The sequence below is a fragment of the Haliotis cracherodii genome, unplaced genomic scaffold (genome assembly GCF_022045235.1).
Source record: "Haliotis cracherodii isolate W230 unplaced genomic scaffold, xgHalCrac1.p SCAF_2, whole genome shotgun sequence".
Taxonomy (NCBI): domain Eukaryota; kingdom Metazoa; phylum Mollusca; class Gastropoda; order Lepetellida; family Haliotidae; genus Haliotis; species Haliotis cracherodii.
The window spans coordinates 28,506,544-28,531,769 of record NW_027266275.1 but is presented as its reverse complement, the minus strand read 5'-3'; the positions used below and the strand labels follow the sequence as shown (position 1 = coordinate 28,531,769).

The window sequence follows — 25,226 nt, the reverse complement described above, 5'->3', positions numbered from 1 at the left end:
GTAATTATTTAAATATGCCTACCGACAATGACTGAAAATAGTACTATTCTATGAATATTAGCTTCGGCGGTGATGCGGCCGTCAAACCAGCTGTTTCAATCAGAGGGGGTTTATTGTGATTTAATAGCCTCTGATTGACCAATCAGAATCGAGTTAATTCCAAATTCATGGTAGAATTGATGTTGTGGTGCAGTGTGGGCATATCACAGAACTATGAAAGTCGCAGTGTATACGAGATCCAGTATTTCTAACATTACATTAAATGTGACAGTCCCTCTGTTGGCCTTGGGGGCAAGGGTGGACCAGTCGCCTGAGGCGCTGCGATTCGCTGTGAAGAGTTGCGTCCCTTGGACATGCCAGAAACCTATGATTGTGGGTTCGAATCCCGGTTCGCCCCGATTATGTTTCTAGGTTTGTCAGCACCATACCCGTGCTCGTGGGTTTCACCGAAGTGGTAAACGTCCGAGACCTGCATCACTTCGGGCTTTCCTCCCATATTAAGCTGACACGCCGTGATATAACTGGAATACTGTTAAAAGCGGCGTTAAACCCAACTCACTCACTCACTCACTGTTGGTCTTTCATCTGATCCACAACCAATCTAATCCAATACCGGCAATATGCATATATATGTATTAGGTGGGCAGTGTGGCCAATGAGTATGGGTACAGTAGGGTGAGTGACCCTGAAATAGACTCGGTTATCTGGTTAATTAAGGGCGTTTGTCTACTCCTAAGCTGGCGAAGAAAGCCGCAAGCCTCCGCGATACAGCAGACACATCAATATTACAAATTGTGTTCCCCTTTAATATACGTTGCTATCGATAATCTCTAGTCGTCCCATACGACATGCATGCAAAACATAATTGGATATTTTCAACATCTTCTAGGGCTTGCCCTATGCATCCTCCTGGTCATTTATAGATACTCGTAATTTAGAGAGAATCTTCTTCAATTTTATCTGGAATGACAAATCTGACAAGATTAAGAGAGTATATCTCAAAAAGGATTTTGACAAAGGAGGAACAAGAATGACTGATTAAAATCGTTTATTGACTCACTGACGATTTCAACTATCAATCAAAAGTTGTGCAAACAAAATTTCAGTAACCCATGTTGTGTCCCAATCAACAATCTTGCCTCATTAGGGGCCAATATTAAAGAAGACACCACTATTATTAACCCATTCTGGAAAGATGTTTTCTGCCCATGGAAGAGATAAAGATCGCTTTGGAAAACTGACCAACTGGAATTCGAAAATATATTATTTGAACCACTCTGACTAAAGCATCAGTTTTAAAAACCACATTATATTATCCACAGTTGGTACCAGAAAGGAATTCACACGATCAAAGATCTGTGCAATAATGAAGGCATTCTTTCCTCTACTGTACTTAAATAAAAATATGCCATGGGCACTTTTCTAGACTGTGAAAAAATTATTAAGCACATTCCTAGAGCTTGGAGAAAAACTGTTAGCGGTGCAATTACCGTGACCAAGAATATGGGAATTATTAAGGTGGAGAAAAGTTTGATTACTCCTTCAAAACTGCCGAATATTCTGTGATATATTCATGAAATCTGAAACATATCCCCCAGTTTGCTATAAATGGGAAAACCTGATAAATATCCAGACAAATGGTCCAGACTCGATTATTTACAGACCACCGCCATATAGTTGGCGTCATATAGCTGCCGTCATATAGAGTGCGGCGTAAAACAACAACCCAAACCAAACCTGTGAACATGTGAAGGGATATTGGAATGGGTTGTCATTGTATGTTAAATACTCTTGGATATAGACATTACTCTCTTGGACTAACTGCAATACTGCTGGGAATCAATACCGGCTTCATTTTATGAAAAAGATCATGTCTACCAAAAGATGCATCTACATTTCAAGTATTAAAAACAGTAAACTTTACCCAGAGGCTTTCTTGGGAATTATTAGAGACACTATACCTGTGGAAAATTATGTGGCTCGAAAAAATATGTGTTGCAATGATCGAGAGAAGATGGCCAGAACAATTCCTTCGAATGTAACGAAATACAATGTACTAATACCGATATTAGATATGATTTACCTCATACCATGACATCCTGTACAACATGCTTTGGAAATGTGAACTACACAATATATCATGCTGTATACACGTACTGACATGTTAAATTTACAAAATCATTCATCTATCATGTCATCTATTAAGAACGTTTTGCGTTCGATTGGTTACCAAGTTAAATCCTTCTTAGGAGAGGGAAGCTTTGGTGCCGTTTGGCTCTGTGAAAACATGGTTGACCTTTCGGAGGTTGCCATAAAAATCACAGAAAAAGTTCAGAGCTATGTCTCCAATGAGACGTTTGCTCTGAAGACTGTGAAACATCCCAACATTGTGGACATCTACGCTGTGTTTGAGACTGATAAGCACGCTTTTACTGTGATGGAGCTGGCTCTAACCGGAGAGGAATATGATGCATTCAAGCTAGACATCTGGAGTTTGGGGGTCATCCTCTATTCTCTGGTGTGTGGCTCCTTCCCCTTTGACGACTTCAGCATCAGCCAGATGGTTCAGCTGCAGAAAGATCACATCCTTCCATTTCCCGAGCACATCAGCTCAGAGTGCAAGGATCTTATCCTGCAAATGTGCCAGCCCGATGTTGCTGGAAGGCCCTCTATCCGACAGGTTCGGAACTCTAGCTGGCTTTGCCAGTGAAATCTAAAAGCCCAAAAAGCTAATAATATCAATAATATCACATCACACCCTATTAGACAACAATCACATTTGAACTTTTGACCTTTGATCGTCAAGAATCACAATCACAACATCGACCCTTTCTATCCTCTATAATTGCAACGCTGACCTTTGACCCTTGATTGTCAAGAACCACAATCGCAATATCGACCCTTTCCATTGTGCAATTACAAAGTTTAACCTTTATTCTCTGGTGTGTGGTTCCTTTCCCTTTGACGACTTTGAACAGCATCAGCCAGATGATTCAGCTGCAGACAGATCACATCCTTTTAAAGGAAAACGTTACACGGATGAAATTCCTTCCCATATGGCAACAAGCAAACGCCATTTTCCAACAAGACAACGCCTGACCTTACACGGCAAGACTGACAACAGCCTTGTTCAGGAATCACAACATCCAGACCTGCTATGGCCCTCCAGGTCTCCAGATTTTAACCCAGTCGATCATGTGTTGGATGAACTGGATCAACGACTGCGAGCACGTCAGCAACAACCACAGAACCTCCGACAGTACGCACAAGAGCCGCAGACAGAGTGGGTGAACATTCCCCAGGCCACAATTCGGGATCTGATTGCTTCCATGGGACGACGATGTCAGTCAGTTTTGGACTCTAATGGAGGCCATACAAGATATTGAGAACAGATGACGTTCACCTTGAAAATCTACTGTTTACTGTGGGGCATATCGAAACTGGGTCAATGACAATGCTCTGTGCCAATCCATTTTGAACAATCGATTACCATCTGTTGATTATTTGTATGATACATAAAATACACATCTAAAATCACTTTTGCAATTCTTTTGTTTGCAGAGTATAGTTCCGAAGTTCTCCCAAACATATATCCAACGGGGTCGTAACTCCCCTCAACTTTGTGGATGACAACGTAAATTGTAACATAAAAGTAGGTATGTTCCCTGATCTGATAGGTCAAAAAGTGTTCAATAAGATACTGTTAGATCCAGGTAACCTATCGCTAGAGAGGAGTTAACCTCGCCCCAACAATTAGTGCGATTTCATCATAAAAATGTATAGGTTATATTTCCGGAGATACTGATTATCAAAATTATATGTTTCAAAATCTTCCAGACAAACGGGTTAAAGCTGAAACACAAAATAGCGCATTCTTTATCACTTCGGACTTTCCTGATTGGTCAGTCATGTTGCTTGACTGACAGGAGGCGAGGGCTCGGTTAAACTATTAAATGCCCGACCACATTCATCAGCATACACATTGTTGACAAAGGACATGACGTGTTGGATTTTCCGGCTGCTTCTTATGACCTAAGACCAACCGAATTGTGTGGCAGCTTCCGAAGCAATCTGCATACCTCGCCCCTTTCCGTAACCTCTACGAAGACTCGGCTTTGAAAGTTGGAAAAGTGGCAATTTTTGGTCATACAGTAAAGTAAACAGGCCTACGTCAAATCACACTCTCGCGGATGTAATTTTTTGCGCGTTGACTGGTCATTAAAGTTCGTTAGTCTTATCTATGTGTAGTCATATCAGTGCAGATGACGTCACCTATTGTTGATAACGTCACAAACTGATATGTTTCTATATCTTCCGAAAGGCAATGCGCTACCCTTATTTACTGTAGACGACACGCATAGCCCAGTCATCTGAGGCGCCTAACTTTGCTATCTTGAGTTGCGTCCCTTGCCTTGGCAGAAACCCATGGTCGTAGATGATGTTTCAAAGCTTCCAGATTTCTTTGTACAATGATATACACCAACATTGCTTGAAGTGTTCTGTCAAAGACTTTCTATCAGTCGGCTTGATTTTCAGATTGATGCATTATACACCAGGAGAGTTGTTAGTGGACCTCCTCTCCTGGAGCAGCCAGAATCTGACATTCAATCTTTTAAGTAAAGTAGACGTTGACAATTCCAATTTTTCTAACCTAGAATTACTACCTCAGCTCAAACTTCACACGATGGCGATGCAGTGCAACACAACAATTTCAACTTATCGATCTTTAAAGATAAATGCGATTTTGAAACCTTAACTAGGCGAAGCTATGAATCTGCCCCAAGTCCTACTCGTATTGATTTGTGTAAAAAGGGATACTTTCTTTCCTGTTTGTTCTGAGATCACGCAGTTTCCAAAGGATGTGAAGTGTTAAATTCCTCAAATGAAGATTTTACAAGGTGAACCAGACACCTTATACTCTCTTTTTGCTGGGCCTAGTAATGTGCAGAATTAAGTTAATCAATGAAGCCTTTCCTGCATTCTGGATTCGTGTTCGCAATTTCAGGCTACATATAGTGGTGAGGATTTGTCAGGTCAAGCAATTTTTTCAAATATTATGTTGCTTCCGTTGCAGCATGAACGCATGCACATTGCTCTGAAACGATGTGCTTGCGTTCATGGTCTGGATACTATGTAATTTCATTTTCTGTGAGTTAATATAACAATCGTTATATTTTTCTAACCCTGATATAATACAGTAAACTACGGTTATAACGAACACAAAGGGACTACTTATGTTAGTTCGTTATAACCGTAGTTCGTTATATTCATATATACGACATAACCACAGTAAATAGTCGGGACCCAAATAGGAAGTTCGTTATATCCGTCAGTTCGTTATAAGCCTGTTCGTTATAACCGTAGTTTACTGTATATAGAGGTTATTTCATGTGTCGAGTGAAATATCATGTTTCTCTCACCGTGTGACAGGGGAGAGATATCTTTTTTTCCCTGCCACTAGACACATTTATTATCTACTTTTTGTGTAGTTGTCTACCGGAAAATTAAATTATTTCATTATAAATGTAAGTTTGAACCGTACATTCTCCCTACCTAACACGCAGGGCCGTTTCACCCCCTTTGTAATTGCGACTTAAAAATCTTAGAAAATATATACAAAAGTAATACAAAATATTTAGGGTCACAAAAATTGTTATGTTCACCACAGTGAAATATCAAGTGTTATGTTCACCGCGGCGAAATATCAAGTGTTATGTTCACCGCAGCGAAATATCAAGTGTTATGTTCACCGCAGCGAAATATCAAGTGTTATGTTCACCGCAGCGAAATATCAAGTGTTATGTTCACCGCAGCGAAATATCAAGTGTTATGTTCACCGCAGTGAAATATCAAGTGTTATGTTCACCGCAGTGAAATATCTAGTGTTATGTTCACCACAGTGAAATATCAAGTGTTATGTTCACCGCAGGGAAATATCAAGGGTTATGTTCACCACATTGAAATATCAAGTGTTATGTTCACCGCGGCGAAATATCAAGTGTTATGTTCACTGCAATGACAATTTCACTTGTCTCAACTTCGGAAAACTATAAATAAATTCTACCATGAATTTGGACATTACACGATTCTGATTGGTCAATCAGAGATTGTCACATCACTCTAAACCCCCTCTGATTAAAACAACCGATGTGACCGCCTCATCACCGCGGAGGCTAATATTCACAGAATAGTACTTTTTTTCAGTCATTGTCGGTAGGCATACTTATAGAGAATCTCACCCGAGTGTCTTTCGATATCAAATATATCAAAACGAGTTGATAAAAGTTGATGATTTTTGCCACTTTTATCAACGTCACGAGCCCCGACTGGCTACGGCACTGCATATGCTTCCAATGTCTGTCATATGTTCGAGTGTTAATAAAATGCTTGAGCATATACAGCGCCATATTTTGTTTACAGGCTGTTGTCGGTGTTTCCGTGATTCAGATCGACAGCCTACTCAAAACACTGCACTCAACCCATGCCGCTTCACTCAGTATATTTGTTAACACCAAAGAATTTACGTTTTATTTAGTCATGGTAGAATGGAGATAAACATTCCGTGTTTTCAACGTAGAGCTAGGTTACCTGTAGATTTAACAGCGCTAAATTAAACATTTGAAAGCTCACGCTGCGCGCTCCGTTCCAAATTCAATTAAGTGCATCAGATCAGTGCGCTGGCGCAAATAATTGAAGATGACGTCACCCACTATTGACGACGTCACCGACGATTTAGTGACTGAGTTGTATGTTATCGTCCCGGCACTATTTGCACAAAGGGTAGAACATGATTGTGTTGTGATGTCACTCCATACCATTTGACTTCCATCCCAAACTGACGCCGTTGGGTAACGCCAGCGTAGCTAAAACGTTCTCGTGGACTCATGTAGACCCTTGCACGATGAATATTAAAATGTCTGGCAACTTCGTTCAGCCATTCTTGTTTGCATCATACTCATAGCACGATGACGTTGATTTTCAGCTACCCTAGGCATTGTGTAAGCGTTAACGACCCTTACGCTCCCTGGGTCTGCTGCAAACGCCTGATAGCTAAAAATCATTGTGTGCTGTTCACATTTCAGAACCACGTGTGTGAGTATCATGATCCCAACAAACACGCAAATATTCAAATTGTGCGTCCTGTTTGAACCATTAAGACTTAAATCATCCCATCAAACACTATTAATCCTTCTTAAGGGGCTAAAACAAGGACTGGTCGGCTCGGAGTCAGTATACTGTGTCTGAGTGGGGTGTTCATGTTAAACAGCGGCATGGTATCTCAGTGAACTAGCACTATACGCGACGTTAACCCTCTGGATGCCGAGTTATTTTCTGACGCACATTTTCCTAAGATCGGAAAAGTGAAGGTTGTAGAGGAGGGGCATATATATCCCTGTGGTATCCAGGGGGTTATACCCCATTTCACCTCACCTTACCCATTAATCCTCCAGAATGTCACGTGACGTGTCAGTCATTATGATGTGTTCCGACTAAGGGCATCAATGCACGCTCGAAATCGACGACGGGATGCGAGATGTTTGATGAATGTGCACTAGTTTACTCAAGTTAAGTTGGGATGCGATTTGAGGAGGAAAAACAATTCAAAGATGACCAGCTCTTACTTATCAAAGAGGGAAAATGACTGTTTTATCTTTTCTTTCGATGTGTTTCTCACCTAGGTTTTCTTATCAAAAGAATATGGTTAGTTAAACCCTTCGGCGATCACTACAAAAAACTACTGGTATCTTTAAAGATGGTTTATTTTTATAGTAAGCTTTTTCCGTCATACGATTTAGGTTTAATCGCTTGAACAATTTATTCTAAAAAGTGATAAATGCCGTTATACCGTTATTTATTTGGAGGTTACCTAGAATAAAACTGATTAGATCTTTTGAACTGGCGCAAATAATTGGAGGTGAAACTCAGTTAAACAGGTAAAAGAAAAATGCCCCTGCTATTTTTTAATTAACGGTGAATTTGATCAGACTGGTTTCCCACCAGCATATTACCCAAGATAAAACGTTCACCAGTAATATGGTGTTCCAAGCTTCATGTTAGTCGAATAGTCTTTATATAGTCTGACCATTCAAGCAGTAACTGTGGCTTTTCGTCATGATTACCGCGTACGATGCCTTCAACAACTTGCTATCTTTTTGTAATCAGTCTTCAGGCCAGATCGATATTTAGATCGATATTCGTTTTTTTCCTTAAAGCCTTGTGGCAATGTTTGCACAGCCAGATGTTTGCTTTTTGTCGATAGAGTAGAAAACAATTCATTTGGAATTGCCGGCGAATTGCGATGAGGCGGTATATGAACATTTTTAGAGCAATGAAACACAGAACATATTGACACGTTACTGTTTATCACATAAATATCTAAACGACTAATACGTGTTTCATCAATCATCACTTTCTCAGTGATTTTGTTGCAGGCAAATGCCGTTATGGCACTTCCATGATCTCAGCAAAGTTGGATAGGAAATTCTTCTACATCACCAAAATTAAAAAAAAAACATCTTTGGGAAATATTGGAGGACAATGTCCCAGGAAATGAGCCAATCTGAAACCAGTCTTTTCAACCCCCCAAGGCATCAATGTACTGGTTGCTTGGTTGTTTAACGCTGCACGTGTGCATGTGTGTTAACGGGATTCCATATGCATTGTTTAGCATCGTGCTGACAACAACCACTCAGAAAAACAACAAAATTACGCAATTATTCAACATTACGAAATGCCACGCCTGTCCGAAAATGAGCGTCTGCGAGCCATTGGTATGCTTGAAGCAGGATCGAGTCAACGTGATGTTGCAAGACAATTTAACGTCCACAGAAACACCATTTGGTGTTTATGGCAACGGTGGCAACAGACGAATGCAGTCACAGACCATCCTCGAAGTGGCAGGCCACGCGTAACCAATACTCGACAAGACAACTGGATTCGAACAACATACCTAAGAAATCGATTTCAGCCAGCAACACTGACTGCAAGAAGCATCCCTGGCCTTCGACGAATATCTTCACAAACCGTACGTCGTCGCCTCAGATGTGCAGGGATTGTCGCCAGAAGACCCGCCAGACGTCCCATTTTGACAGGAAACTACCGTCAAGCAGTGGTGCAGACAGCGTCTACGCCGGACGGCCATGCAGTGGGGACAAGTTCTATTCACTGACGAGTCTCGATTTCACCTCAGCCACAGCGATGGATGGATTCGAGCGTACCGACGTCGAGGTGAACGTTACGTCAATCATTGTGTCATGGAAGAAGATCGGTTGGGGGGCGGCAGCGTTATGGTATGGGGTGGGATTACAGCATGACAGAGGACCCGTTTGATAGTGGTAGAGGGAAATCTCAATGGACAGCGCTACTGCGAAGAGATCATCGTTTTGGCGTCTTTTTTATGAAATCATGCATTTTCTGGTCAGTATGGCAAATCAAACCATTTGAACACTTACAGGAGTCTTTTATTTGTTGCAAACCGAAATTGTTTCATATTTGGTAAAAAACATAACTTTGCATTAAATCTTAATCAATGTCACAGGAACTTTTGTTGTTCAGTATATATCATGAACTTTGACTTCTAACAAACCTGGTAAGACTCACTGCCAAGTGACCAATCAGTATTGGCAGACGACTAATCTCATGGTTAATTTAGATCTAGGCCTGGGGCCACAGTGACCTTAGCAGTTTGACATTCGCATGTCAATGTTAAAGGATCTAGAGTTACGATCAGTTAGTAGCTCCTAGCCTTTTACTCAATCGAAGAGAGTTACAATGTTCATTAATCAATCTTTCAAGTGTTGCTGTGTCCAATAGTAGATTAACTGCAGACTGTATGACCTTTTACCCTTGAACAAGCATTACCCTGGCCTACACATGCCTCTCCATAATTTGGTCACTTATGATTGTCCTCTATGACTTGGCTGGCGTTTATGTTCAGATTACATGGATCATGTCTCATGCTTTCAGTCAATGATCTGGACTTTCTACTGCCCACATACATACCTGCAAAATTGGCATGTTGCCTTAAGCAACATTCAGTGTTTGTGAACCAAAGTATGTGTTTTATCAACTGGAAAGACACTCACAAAAGTTCATGAACACACAAGAATAGCCTACAAGCACCATGTTGATCTCAAAGCTGACAATCAGCTGCACCAAGGGTCCTACAGGTGCTGGTCCAAGGGTCCTACAGGCGCTGGTACATTCTGTTTCAACTGCTCTTTGTATGAACACACAATGCCATTCAGTGAGTGAGTGAGTTGGGTTTAACGCTGCTTTTAATAGTATTTCAGTTATATCACAGCGTGTCAGCTGAACTTGGAAGGAAAGCCCGGAGGGATGCAGGTCTCAGGCGTTTACCCCTTTTGTGAAACCCACAAGCACGGGTGTGGTGCTGACAAACCCAGAAACATAATCGGGGCGAACCGGGATTCAAACCCACAATCATAGGTTTCTGGCGTGCCCAAGAAATGCAACTCTGCACAGCGAATCACGGCGCCTTAGATGACTTGGCCACCCGTGCCCCCCAATGCCATTTAGAAAGTGGTCAAATGTAAGAAATGTTATATTTGGGATAACACTTTCTTTGTAAATTACAGATTCTCATACTTTTTAGGGTAAAGTGCCGTCCGGAATTCGAACCCACACTGCCAGAGTGAGGCACCTAATCGCCAGCACACAAAGTCAGCGATCTAACCCACTCAGCCACCTAGGCTTCCACAAAAATGAAAGTCCGACAACTGGTAGTATAGATCACGAACTTTGGGTACCCATCTGACAAGTGTAAATTGGCATGGCTCTCATGGACAAAAGCGATTATGTGTCTCACTCTGGCAGTGTGGGTTCGAATCCTAGATGGGACTCAACCCAGAAAAGTATGAGAATCTGTACCTTACAAAGAAAGTGTTATCCCAACATTTGTTCCGCTCTCTCGTATATTCAATTCTGATGTTTAGTCATTTGACAGAAGAAGATGAACAAACTTCTCGACAGCCATTATCCATCTCCTTGCAGTGTTAACCACTCATCCTGTAGCAGGTGTCTATTAGTTGAGAAAAGACAACAACATCATCCCAATGGGTTAATTCTATCAAAATTTATTTTTACTGAAAATAGAAAGAGCTGAGTGTGTGATCATTACATACAAACCTGGAGATGATGGTCTGTGTCAGGCTACAACAGCAGAATATGGTAGGTCTTCATATACCACAGTTTTACAAACGTCTATATATCTACACATCTGACACCAGCTTCAAGTGAGAGCACGTCATCCTGAGGTTTTCACCAAGCAAACATAGTATCAAAAGCTGATGCTTGAACAAAGCATTCCTTTTCTAAAGATAACTATTGTAAAGGACCCATCTATTCATTCCTTGCGCTTGGTTCCAGGTAACTAGAATTAATTATAATTTCTGGGTGTTACAGATATAAACATGGCACTTCGTGCAATTTATCTAGATGTGTAAATATAGTGAGGTTCTAAAACTGCCTAGCACACATTGTATAACATACCAGAAGATACAGGCAACTTGTTTGAAGAAATGGAAAGAGCGGGAGAATATGTACACAGAGTGCTTTTCTTCGGATAACTAGCTACCATTCTCAAAATAATAAATCCTGTGAAACATCAAATAAACAAAACAAAAGTTATATTTCAATTTAACAAACTAGAATGAAACTTGATACCTGAAGTAACATCCTCACCCTCACATTTTCAAAAACTTCAGGTCTTATTATTTGATACTGTTTGCCCACACTGGAGACTGCAAAAAATGTGTTCTGGCAAGGACATAAGGCCTCTCTTGTGAAGAATTAGGTATACAGATTCATTTTTGCAAAAATATCCAAATTAAAAAATTGTCTTTTCGAAAAAACAAATGAAATGAATTAAAAATGCCTTTTGAGAAAACAAGCCAAAGGACTTACTTCCTTGACCCTATTGGCTTTTTTTTATTATTCCTTTTCATGACTGTAGGTACTTAACAGACTTTATTTGGAGAAAAAAGACTTTTGGGAAATTTGTTCTGAATTCGTGAAACTTTGGATCATAGGGCCTATAAAAAAGTAAATGGAAGAAAACTAGTATTAACCTTCACCTGTGCACACGATGATGCTCCATGTGCTACACAAGTAGTAAGTGTGAAAGTGGAGAACAGAGTAAGCAGATCATGACATACATGTAGGTATACCACAGGCATATTATATCACTGATATAGCCAGATTAATTTCCTACTAAACATTAGGGTATGTATATATTGATATATTTGTTTATATATATTATGCAACAAACAGGTTAATTAGATTAACAATGATAATCAACTAAAGATATAACTGGCGTATGTGCACATTGACAGTAAAATGAGAAACATTGTGACCTCATTTAAACCCAATATGTCAATATTTTTATTATTATTTTTATCTGTTTCAAACAAGTACCATTAATACCACAGGACAGTAACAGTTGTAAGGGCAATAGCGGTGTCCGTACCATATGGCTTTACGTATTCATTGGCCTATTTACACGAGTGACACACTAACACTTTATTGGAACAACAGAAAAAACTGTTTTTATCTTTGATGTGCAAGTAACAACATAGCTGTACATCCTCAGATGTGTATCTGGTTTCCAAAAATCAGCTTAAACACCAACTGAAAGGGAAATCTTGCAGACGACCTGAGCCTTTCTCCTTGTCAGATGATGTATTTTTGGAATTTATATGTTTTGAATATTATCTTTGATTGAATCGACATGCATGTATTCTTGGGTTTATGAGTGCATACAGACATTTCTGTGGTTTAATTTTGGCGAAGTTTCCTGATCTATACTGAAACACTTTGAAAATGCATATTCACTATTTTTGGTAACATTTGGCAAAATGGCCATAAAAAAAAAATAAAGTTCTCTTTTTTTAGGCATGAGATAATCAAACACAACAATGTCGTTGTACGGGTTTCAATCTCATTCGATGTGTTTGGAGATGGACTTAAGCACAAAAGCACATCTTTTCTGATTTTGAGTTAAAGTTAATTATGCATTTTCATTGTGCTTTAGCACAGATACAACTGAGGTACAGAATAATTTTTTGAAAAGCACAAAGAGACTTGGTTCCAATATGTCTGAACACATGTACAGAACAGTTTAGGAGTAAAGTGTCTTTAGAGGAAACTCACTCCCTTCAGAGCATGATCAGTCTTGGAGCAAAACGCTGCTACTGTGATAAAGATAATGGTAAGAAGCCTACAAGAACCAAAATTGGAAAAGGAAGAGGCACCAATGGTCCTGGATTAACACAAAATGTTTGGGGCCAAAAAAATGGACTATGTTCATGACAATGTAGACACATGACTGTCAAGCCATGGAGATCATCCTTCCTGAACCTATGTTAAACTTCTGATAAACATACTACCGTTCCTCTTTGGAGAGGGAAACCTTGTTCAGCAGTAATATGGTAACATTGATAAAGTCATCACTGAAACAAGAGACAACTTTCATGGGATCACTACAACAGTTGGACATTCATGATGAAAAATAAACAAATTTGGGTTATCACACTTGCATACTCAAAGACTCAAAGACTTCAAACGGAAGTATATTAAGATACTATGTGCAAAAGATGAAATAACTGTTTGCTTTCATCAAAGACCCACAGATGTGTCGGTCAATCAGCGAAATTTATTACTTGTGGTTTACCTGATAAAAACTGGCCATATCTTTGGAACATTTCTGTAAACAACTCTGGTTCTGATTAAAAATAAATATGGTGATTTATCACATCTAAGGTTACTGCTGTTAGCTTTCCTCCATGAATAACAGGCCATTTGTTGTGGTCAACCTACAAAATCTATTATGTACAACTCATTTTTTGCACATGATATCTTGAACATCATACCATTAAGATCTTTATTCCAGTTACCGGTATTCACCTTTCACAGATTCAAGGTGTATCATCACAGCTATACGGGAGGAGGTATTTCAAGCCACTCAGAATGTAGGATTACTTTGTCTCCAGTTTCTTGCCAAAAGCTACTGACAGTGACAGCCTCAACTGCCCATCAGACATTGTACCAATGGGATGATGAATGTACACCTATAACTGTATAAGCTCATCACTGATTATCATCACACCAACATGCATGCTTATGTGTAATAGGTGAAGAAACTCCACTAATATGGCCCCAATATAACCTTGACTATGTTGGGTAAAGGCGAAAGTCGTCAACTTAGAGCGAAACAATCCAGTCAAGGTTTTGGGGGATCACAGCTTGTATGCCTTTCAGCTAAACATTCCAACTTTTACATATTCTCTATCAGAAAACATTCCATCTTTTACATATTCTCTATCAGGAAACATTCCATCTTTTACATATTCTCTATCAGGAATATTCCATCTTTTACATATTCTCTATCAGGAAACATTCCATCTTTTACATATTCTCTATCAGGAAACATTCCAGCTTATTGTATGTCCCTGTCATACGCCTCATCCATCCACTCGTCTCTGATGGCATCAGGTTGAGGCTCGGCATCAGTTACCCTGTTGGATAGGCTTATCATGCTGTAGGGTCATCCTATAAAACCCATGTCCGTAACACAACTGTCTACACATACTAAGCATATTACAGAACAGAAACGATCTGCCATGATACACATGTGGTTGGCATTGCTTTTTTTTCCATCTAGTTGAAAAATGTCCATCTTGGATCTAAAGAAAGCATTTTTTGCTATGACAAACACGTGCATGGAGCACACTTTCGATAACTGAACACAAAACATGGAAACTAACACCAATATTTCAAAAAGTACAGATCAACCAATTATTCATATTTATCATTAGCCTCACATTGAAAACATCTTGACACATGAACGTTGGATTTGTATAGTCTAAGCCCCACAGTGAAAAACCCTCTTTGAAAATATCTATCACACATTATGTATTAAGGCAGTGGACAATCTGGCATCACAACCTAAACACAAACAGTGGACTTATTCAATTTCTGCTATCACTTTTAACATAAACCTAATCACCCCTACACGCTAAGCAGGTGCCCTTTTATGCTAGTACTACAGGTTAACAAATGAGGTTGAGACATTTGGTTTTTTTCTTAAGTACAATAGCATTTTCTGAATATGAGACCACATCCAATTCATTTGTGAAATCGTCAAAGAAAAACAACAAAATCAAACAACTTTTAACATCTTTTTAAAACACTTACTCAAATTTCATACTATGCAAAATGGTAGCCTTGTGGGACAATATTTTATTTTTGTTCCAATTTAATCTGATGATTTATTTGATCAATAATGAAAATTACATTTCAAATGTTTAAAAAGTTCCAAGAACTAAGAACATGTTATTATTTTGAGATACTAGTAAAAAACATCCAAATAAATGCAGGTGAAAAAGGTCATATAATAATAAGAAGCATCTTGTAATCTTAATTGCCAAGGCAGTTGTATGGTCATATGCAATGTAAACCTAATCTACCAGATGCTAGTAGGCAGACCACCACTTATCACTAATATTCTTGTACCCATTCAGCTGGAGAATAAGCACATGAAGAACTAGACTACAGAACATTCTGAGATATGTCAAAAATGTTTGATAACAAGTTAATAACAAGATCGAAATTGAAAACAGCATATAAGAATGTAGTTTGAAGAATAAATAGCAACTTCATATTTTAGTTACTACCCACCAAATGTAAAGCTAAAACTGTAATCCTAGATAATTTACAGGTATTTCACAAAGATTAGAATTGAAAGTTGAAAAATACAAATATTCAAACATGCTCAAAACCAAGTGATTATTTCTGAAAATAGTAATTTGCTACATCAGGAAAAACTACTGCCGAAAGAATAAGACTGTTTTAATTTAAACAGAAGTGCCTTCAATAATCCTACAAAAACTGTTCAATCATTTCAGAAACAAATGGTTTTGAACATGTTCTCAAAATCTCCTTTAAAGAACTACTTCTCTTGTTTTGGGTGAACAGTGAACGTATTAGTTGCATAGTGTGTGGTGATTTGTTCCATTAAATTCAATGACACGTTCCAACAAAACTGACACATTCCATGACAAACTGGACAATTAAACCTTCAAATAAGGAAAAGAGTTCAATATTAGGTGTGCAACCCTCAAGTGCAAAACAGGACAAAAGTATTTGAAAACCACACAAAACAGAGAACATAAAACAGCTGTTTTGACACCCATGAAACCATTCCCTAGAGGTAACAATTGATAAACTACAAGAACAGGATGAAAAGAGAAAAACTCTAAAAATAACGCTTGGAATAACTTGGACCAAAAGGAAGGCCTTCTCAACAAATCAAAATAATGTACCATTTACGTAATCCGTGGTATGAATTGTAACACTATGCTGTCAGAACAACCTACAGCGTGATGCCTACATGATATGTATACTGTGAGGATCAACCTCTCCAATGTTGTATAGCAGTTACTTACAGCATAGGACAGTGTTTGAATAGCTCATCTCAAAGACCATTAAGGACAAATAGGAACATGATGAATAAGAGCACTAGCCTAGTTCTGGATGATCGATGTGGAGATATTTAACATGTAATACACAGAGTCTAAACTCATCAAAAACTGTCCATACGACAAATGTCCATCAGTTTCCACACAACCAGTAATATACTGATGGAAACAAATAAGGGAACAAAGAAAAATATGGGGAGGTCAGCTTTACTGTCAGTACATTTCAAATAGCGCGCATATAAATTCAGAATCAAAAGTCTAGAGATGTGTTTGTGTGCATTCTTTCAACATGTATTTGGTAGACATAGCTGCGAACAACTCAAGATAGGATATCATTTTGCTGTATTGAAAACTAAGTGTTCCCTGATTAATTTCCATCAGTATATTAACTGAGAAAAGTCACTAGTTCTACTAGATGACCAAATACAGCACAGTGAAAGGTGACACTTTTCCCATAGTCATGTAAACACTAAGAATTTGGCTCTTTTACAGCTAGAGTCTGTACGAGATGTGTAAGCAGGATATTAAAGGTTGTCATAATGGTCAATGGTCACTGCAGATTGTCCTAGTGTTAAGGAATAACTGTTAAGGTTAAAACTGTGATGCCTGTGAAGGGTATTGGTATTTATGCTAACACAGCTTAACAGCAATCCTTATATGCACTGTAAGGCAGACATCTGTAAGAACTTACTTTAGCCTTGTCCCTAAAGCAGTCTCAGCACTTTCGTAAGTCTATATCAAAGTTATGATCGTCATAGCGCTAAGATCGCTTTGTGGACTGTGGCCCAGAGCTTTATGATAACTGATGTTCCTGGCACTGACTCATGTTCCGGCACTGACTCGTGTCCTGGCACTGACTCATGTTCCGGCACTGACTCATGTTCCTGGCACTGACTCATGTTCCGGCACTGACTCATGTTCCGGCACTGACTCGTGTCCTGGCAAGTATTCAAAAGAATTCCCACCACCTTGCCCTGTACTGATTTTTTCTCTAACCAGAGAGAGTTTTTCTCAGGTGTGCCATATATGACTCATAAAGGAGAAGGGCCTGTTCCTCAAACCTACCTTAGTGCTACAACTATTGCAACCAGTACCAAACACTATTCAATCTTATTGCTCAAATTTGTCTTCTGTCAACATCTAAAACAGCTTTCATTCCCTAACACAGGGATTAGTCCCTGTTCCTTAATTCAATCTTAGGCCTGAACACTTCCAACTCCTGCTCTAAAATGTCACTTGGTCATGGGCATCTTTCAGTGAGCATCCATTACCAGAGACGTAACCCCATACTCCAACAACGAGTTAAGAAAGACAAAGCACTAAGATCACATCATGGAAGCGGGCCCTGGACAGTCAGTAAACCCTTTCAGACAAAGTCTTTTGTTCTCATGGCATAACAGTTTCTCTATTCCCAATAATTCCGGTGAATATGACAAATACGTCCCACCTTCTTGGTATGGACATCCTTGACTCCAACTACCCTCTGCAGTGCACTATACTACAGCAACAACTGTGCCAGTGCTTATGCTGTTTCTTGTTTGAACTTGACCTTCTCTAGCTCTGTGATGGGTAGGTGTAGCTGCAGGGGGTCACGAAGGCGGCGGAGGTCGTGTTCAACTTGCGAGACGGCGTCACGCAATTCGTTGTACTTATGAACATCTAGGTTCTGCTTCTTGGCTTGCTTGTAGAACTTCAACAAGAATTGGCGATCTCTTACATCAGGGAAACTGTAGTCCTGAAAACATATGACATGATTGTTACACCAAAGATCAGTTCATCCATCTTCAGGGTTCTGAAAGTCTTTAGCTGCTCATAATAGACCACTGGCGGCATAGGGTGGTCATGCAGGCTCACTGACTTGGTTGATGCATGTCATCGTATTCCAGTTGCGTAGATTGTTGCTTGTGATGTCAATCACTGGTTTGTCTCGCCAAGACTCGATTATTATCAGACCGCCATTAAACAACCAAACTTAAGCTTCTGCATCTACGTCAAATGACATAAGAATTCAAGTCGGAGAACCTTTGTAGCACCAACACATTTTATGAGTGCTACGATGGTGCTCAGACCTGAATCAAGAGCTGATGTACAAGCATTGACTCACATAATCAGGTCACAATGACGTACTAAATCAGGCAGGTGACAGCTAGTCACATGGGTTCATGTGTACATTTTGTTGTAGTTGCGCCACACTCAGCAATATTCCAGCTTTATGATGGAAGCCTGTAAATTATCGAGGCTCAACTAGACATTCCAGAGATTGAAATTATGAACAACGATCCACTCCATCGAGGTATGATGACACGCAATCACCCAAGTCACTGCAGGCTCATTCTTCCCCTGAATCCCAACAAGGTGCCATAGAGGAGACACACAAAACACATTCTATCATGAATTTGGAAATACTCGATTTTGATTGGTCAAATAGGTTTCAAATCACAATACACCCCCTCAGTTAAATCTACAGGTAACCTAGCATTGAAAATGTAGGTTTATCTCCTAATATCTCTGACATCCCTAGACCTCACTGTTTAGAAAACAATGCCCCTGTCTGAAAGTTAATTCTTACCAAATGTGTGGGGCTGCTAATAAAATTACATTCATCTGCAATCTTTAGCAGGAAGAGCGCCTTCAAACTAAAAGTGATGCATATAAATGCTACATGTCGATATATCGTCTGCCAAGCTAGTCCCACTGCGCATGTCGGAAGCGGGGCTGCTGGTAAAGGTAAAATCTTGTGTTGTGAGAAAGGGTGTGAGCATGTGCCGGCCGGCGTGACAGGTTGTTTTTGTGTGAGTGGTGAAAGCTGAGGAAGAATAAAAGAAGCAAAGTGTCTCCAGTGGTTGGTTTTGGTTATTGGACTGGCATTAACACTACATACCCGTGTTCAAGCAGAAGTGAACCTCGTTTTGACCCACCTGTTTTGTGACGACAAAGTAAGCATACATGGCCATGGTGGTTCCGTATGTGACGAAGTAGGTCACCGGCTCCATGATGTCCCAGGAGTACTCCCACCAAGTGAGTCGGGCAAGAATGCCGAACTGAAGCCCCATCAATCCCAGGCCCAGCCATGTCAGCTTAGACGTGTAGTTGGTCGACTTCATAGCCAGATCTTGTTTAACCTACGAAGGAAAACAGAAACGATTAGAAGTGTTATTTTCACAAAAACACTCAAACAAATGGCATTATCATGATGCAAATAAGTAAAAATATAACTGCTGCAAGCTGGAATCGATCAGTTTGTACAAAAGGGTTTTCAGTTCTGACACCCACGCAACAGACTGATATCTTCCTATAAGCCAAAGTCACGTTCTCCATATAAACAAACTGTTATCTGGTGAAAAAATTCTGTGTCATAACTGAAAAGGAAATACACAGAGGCAGTGTTCGGTTTCATGCAACATCACAAATATGAAAACATATATTTCTAGAAAACACTGCCCATCACAAACAGCATACGTTTCCCTTGTTCACTATGAAGGTAATTTGATTTGCTCGTGTAATTGGCACAAACGAGGTGATCAGGCCACTGAAATAATGAAATGAACTTTAGGTAATTTGTTTTTAAAAATAAATACATCAATGCATATCTACATTACAAAATGCTGAAAAGATCATCATTTGCTTTCAAAGTTTGTATTCTTTTGAAGTAGTAAATATCCACAGATTTATCTGTTTCTTCTGATTCGATACTACATGTCAGATCTCTTCCTTCTTTCTAAGTCTAAGAGGTGAGGTGAGGTGAGGTGAAATTGGGTTTAACGTCGCGTCCAAGATTATTGCACTTATATAGCGACGTTCATGCACGTTTGTGTGTGTGTGGCTGCTTGTACTAGACCGGACTGATGCCGATTTATAGTGCTAGCCCACTGAGATACCATGCCGCAGTTTAACATGAATACCCTACTCAGACACAGTATACTGACTCCGAGCCGACCAGTCCTTGCCTTAACCCCTCAATGCCGAGCGCCAGACAGGGTTACAACAAGTACCATCTTTTAATGTCTTTTGGTATGACGCGGCCGGGGGATCAAATCCCGGACCTTCTGCTCTCCGGGCCGACGCTCTACCTCTAGACCACGGAGGCGGTCTCTAAGTTTAAGAGGGCGGTCGGGTCGCCTTGTGGTTAAAGCGTTCGCCCGTCACGCTGAAGACCCGAGTTCGATTCCCGACATGGGTACAATGTGTGAAGCCCATTTCTGGTGTCCCCCGCTGTGATATTGCTGGAATATTGCTAAAAGCGGCGTAAAACCAAACTCACTCACTCACTCTAAGTCTAAGAAGGGTAGAGCCAGCAATGGCCAGCTCTGCAACAATCATATTTCAGCAGTTGACATACTTCAGCATACTATACCTCAAATACCCATTTACTAGCAGAGAATCACCATCACCGAAAAAGAAATGTTTTGAACAAAAATCCTTATACACATCATTCCAGCCACAAAGAGTGTGAAACTTTTATCTGAAAGTGAAGCCAGATCATATCATTGAAGTGCCTCAGCAAGCGAGTGAATTTGGTTTAATGCTGCTTTGAACAGTATTCCAGTTAAATCACACATGTCAGCTTAATGTGGGAGGAAAGCCCAAAGGATGCAGGCCTCTGATGTTTACCCCTTTGGTGAAACCCACGAGCATGGGTATGTGCTGACAAACCTCTAGTATAATCGGGGTGAACTGGAATTCAAACCCACCATCAGAAACAAACAGTCTCCATTAAGGGGATTAATACTTCTGTTGCTTTCTGATGACATCAAACTGGTGGAATCGTTTAAACTAAATTGCTTTGATGATTGACTATTTGTGGACTATTTGTGGATGATTTGGGGGTTTGTGGGAGCATGGACATGACCAACCTGAAAGTCAGGTAACATCAACATCATGAAAAATAGATAAAAACATTTCATTTGAATTTCATGGCGGGTAAAACAGCATGATATTGACAGCTCAGCCTATGACAAGGCCATAATGCTGTACATAATCCCCCAGTGTTCTTCAGAGGTGAGCTTGTGTGAACACTGCTGTCACCTGAGGTGTGTGTAGAGGGAACTTCACATTGATTTTAACATTAAGCTTGAAACCACTGCTCCTATATTTCAGCCGCATGACATCCCAATATCATGGTCTAGGTTCAGATTTCACTTAGAAAGCTATCTACTGTTCAATTTACATAAACCACATTCATGATCAATCTGACTAGATCAATACTTGAAATAAATCTTCTTTTTATTTCTTAACTCAAGACAACTTTGGAAATAAAATTGATTTAAATCCTAATAGGCATATGCAAAACACAGCCAGATCAATGAGGTGCCACAGCAAAGCGACCACATTTTCACCAGACTTCAATAATTGCTATCCCTTCAATAATTGCTAATCTTAATGTACCTGCAGAAGTTCAATGTCTTTTAGTGTTCTCAATTTGAAAATATAAGATAGCTATGTGATAAATCGCAAAGAACAATGACGAGTGAATGAGTGAGTACGGTTTTACACCCCTTTTAGCAATATTCCAGCAACACCACGGCGGGGGACACCAGAAATGGGCTTCACACATTGTACCCATGTCAGGAATCGAACTCGGGTCTTTGGCGTGACGAGCGAACGCTTTAACCACTAGGCTACCTGACCGCCCCTGAACAGTGAAGAACAAATGTGGTTTATTCACGATAAAACATTGACATGAAATCCTTTCATCCGATCTGAATATGTGCTCGCAACTTGATGATGTCATATATTAGACGACAACGTTTTTGAGATGGAAGTGTCAAGTAAGTTGTTCCCCATAGATGTAGCTGGGCTACGCAGATAAACTCTGGTATTGAGAGAAAAGGTACAGATAATCAACGTGAGGACTGTGAGAATATGCAGGAAAGCTTAACCCACCTGTTCGTAAAATTGACCTGTCTGACATTCGGATTCCATTCAGCACATTATTAAAATTTGGATCAATATTTTTAAAGCTTGTACATTTCACAACATCCTTAAAGAGGCTGTACATAATGTTGATATCTCATATAACAAATAAACAACTTATGGTTATTGTTAATCTACAATAAACAACTCCCACTTGTCATTAATCTCTTAAATAATCTAGTTTCATATGAAGGGTAACAAGAGTTTGGCACTAACGTGGCTATTATATCCCAGCCCTGTTGCAGAATTTATGACATAATTAAATCTAAACAATCCCTAACCTTTTTTAACCCAAGGTGGAACCTGTCATGGAAATTGTAAAAAAAAAGAAGAGTTTGAAACCTAAGTCCATCTTGTTGCCATGGAAATGTAAAAAAATAAAAATTTCTAAATAGCAAAAGGCACCAGTTCAGCATGTACCTGACACACCTGCAAAGTTTGATGAAAAAATATTGAACGGTTTCTGAGTTATGCTCTGGAAACGAAAAGTGACGGACGGACAGAGCCCATTTCTATATCCCCTGCCAACTTTGTTGGGCGGGGGATAATTATCAAGGGCAGGACATATAATACATATCTAAGGATAGGCAGCAAGTTCTTGGTAAATCAGGCCACAATTGGTTATATTCTACAGAACATCTGTAGTACTCCAACACCATCAACATAACTCATGTCAGCAAGAAGTTTGTTTGTTTGTTGTTTAACTCTGCACTCAGCAATATTCCAACTTTATGACGGCAGTCGGGAATAATCAAGTCTGGATCAGACAACCCGGTGATTGACATCATGAGCATCGATCTATGCAATTGGAATACAATGACATGCATCAACTAAGTCAGAGAATCTGACCACCCGATCCTGTTAGTCGCCTCTTATGACAAGCATTGTCGCCTGTTACGGCAAGCATGGGTTGCTGAAGACCATTCTACCCAGGTCTTCATGTGTCCAGTAATGAAAACTATGGAAAGGGAAGACAACTCCAAGGGAAGACAACACTAAGGGAGATAACTACCCGTTCTAGAGGTGCCAGCTGCACTTTAAGGTCCTCCAGTTGCTGCTGCAGCTCCTTCTCCCGCTCCAGCTGATACTGCTCCACATTCAGGGTGGAGAACAGGGTGGATATCAACGCCTTCACGTCCGACAACATCACCGCATCCTCATTTACCAAGGGGCCTGGACAAGAGTATAAACAAGAAGTGAGTTGATCTTGACAGAAAGGAATTGACAAACGCATACATAACGTATCATCACTGATTGGAAATTGTTGTTTTTCGTGAAGTAAAACTAACATTCACATATAAACCAACATACAGTATTTGTACCAGTTTATACAGAAAGGGCTTTGACCTTAACTGAACGTCAAAATGGATGCCAAACCCTAGTGATCTAGTATATTATGTTTGACTTGGTGATCAAAGTGCTACTTATACATACTAGGTCATAGGAAGGTCAAACCACCAAAATAAACACTTCCTCTGTATGTAAGACCCTTTATACACTACAGGTACAAAATTTAACCACTGCCAAATTGGCTGACAAAGGGCCAAAAATGTCCTGAGAAAGACAAGTCAGATCTTCTTGAACACCTTTAAATGTCCTCACTGAAGTGTGTTGGAAATGATTTGGTCTAGTTGTTCCAGCGGGTTTCAAAGAAAATGTTTATGTATGCAGACAAACAAGACATGACACAGACAGGCAGACAGACAGACAGACAGACAGACAGACATCATAACACACAAACACATAGACAGACGCCATCATTATAATTGGCCTTTGATCTGGTGAACAAGGACATAAAGTGTAATATCACACTCTCAGACAACACTAGAGCTGGTCACGGACTAATCCCTTGATTGGCCATGTTCGTAATGCAGGGAAGAAGGGTTTCTCCTGTGTATACACGCGGCGATGGGATTACCTAAAAGCATGGCCAGACTCCTAGACTTAAAATCCCACTTCAAAGATGTAGTCACATTTTCTTAGCTTACTGAAGCAGTCATAAAATCAATCCACTTTTCCGAAACCTAATTATTGCTCGAGGTGTTTTTTTCTATTCTGGTGGAAAGAGGTGAATGTGATATCTATGTGTCATGGTTCACCAGCACTGGTACAGCTTGCTGGAATGCTATCCTCTTGCACATTTCATCAGCAGGAGCTGCTGGGTTAATAATTTACTTTGCAGCACGCTCCACACATATAAACTACTGAAAAGAAGTTAAGGACCACCCAATTCTTTCATATTACTAAAGTGCCACGAAGATTAACCTCTTGCACTACTGTAATATGAAAGAATCGGGTGGTCCTTAACTTCTTTTTAGTAGCATATATACAACAACAAACAACCCACGCTCAGGGCTGTAAAATAATTATCTTTCATTTCTAGAATGGTAGTACAGATGATTGAACTACCATACATAATATATATTGTACTTCTACTTTCAAAGCAAAGGCAATCTAGCCCATTCGCTTCAATAGTAGTCATTCTCCAGTGTGTCTATGGGGGTTGAATTAGGTGAATGAAAGGGGTGAAGGTCAGGTCGGAGTCATGCATCATTGAAAATATAGATAGCTAACCATTCAAGCCTAGACAGGTCCCATATGAACAGAAAGTCTGTACTTGGCACACTGTCAGCCAAATTGTAGAATAATCATACACAGATTTATTTGGACCTGCCTAGAGGCTGATTCTCGGCTCCAAGTTTGCAGCAACTGTCAGCAAAAACTCCCAAATTTGAATTCCAAATTTCCTAATTCATGTTATATATTAATAATGTATGTTATGGTTTTGTATTTCACTGACCAAATTTATGCTTGGAA

General features: G+C 39.8%; 1 protein-coding gene across 1 annotated transcript in view; it reads right to left on the bottom strand.

Moving 5' to 3' along the window:
* Positions 1-11,080: 11,080 nt before the first annotated feature.
* LOC139467937 (calcium uniporter protein, mitochondrial-like) overlaps positions 11,081-25,226 on the bottom strand; it is a 102,923-nt gene continuing 88,777 nt past the window's right edge. Inside the window, exons 5-7 of the mRNA XM_071249529.1 lie at positions 23,422-23,582; positions 19,415-19,618; positions 11,081-18,231 (exon numbers count right to left, since the gene is read on the bottom strand). Coding sequence (XP_071105630.1) covers positions 18,019-18,231; positions 19,415-19,618; positions 23,422-23,582 — 578 coding nt within the window. The 3' untranslated portion in view covers positions 11,081-18,018. The remainder of the gene's footprint in view (positions 18,232-19,414; positions 19,619-23,421; positions 23,583-25,226) is intronic.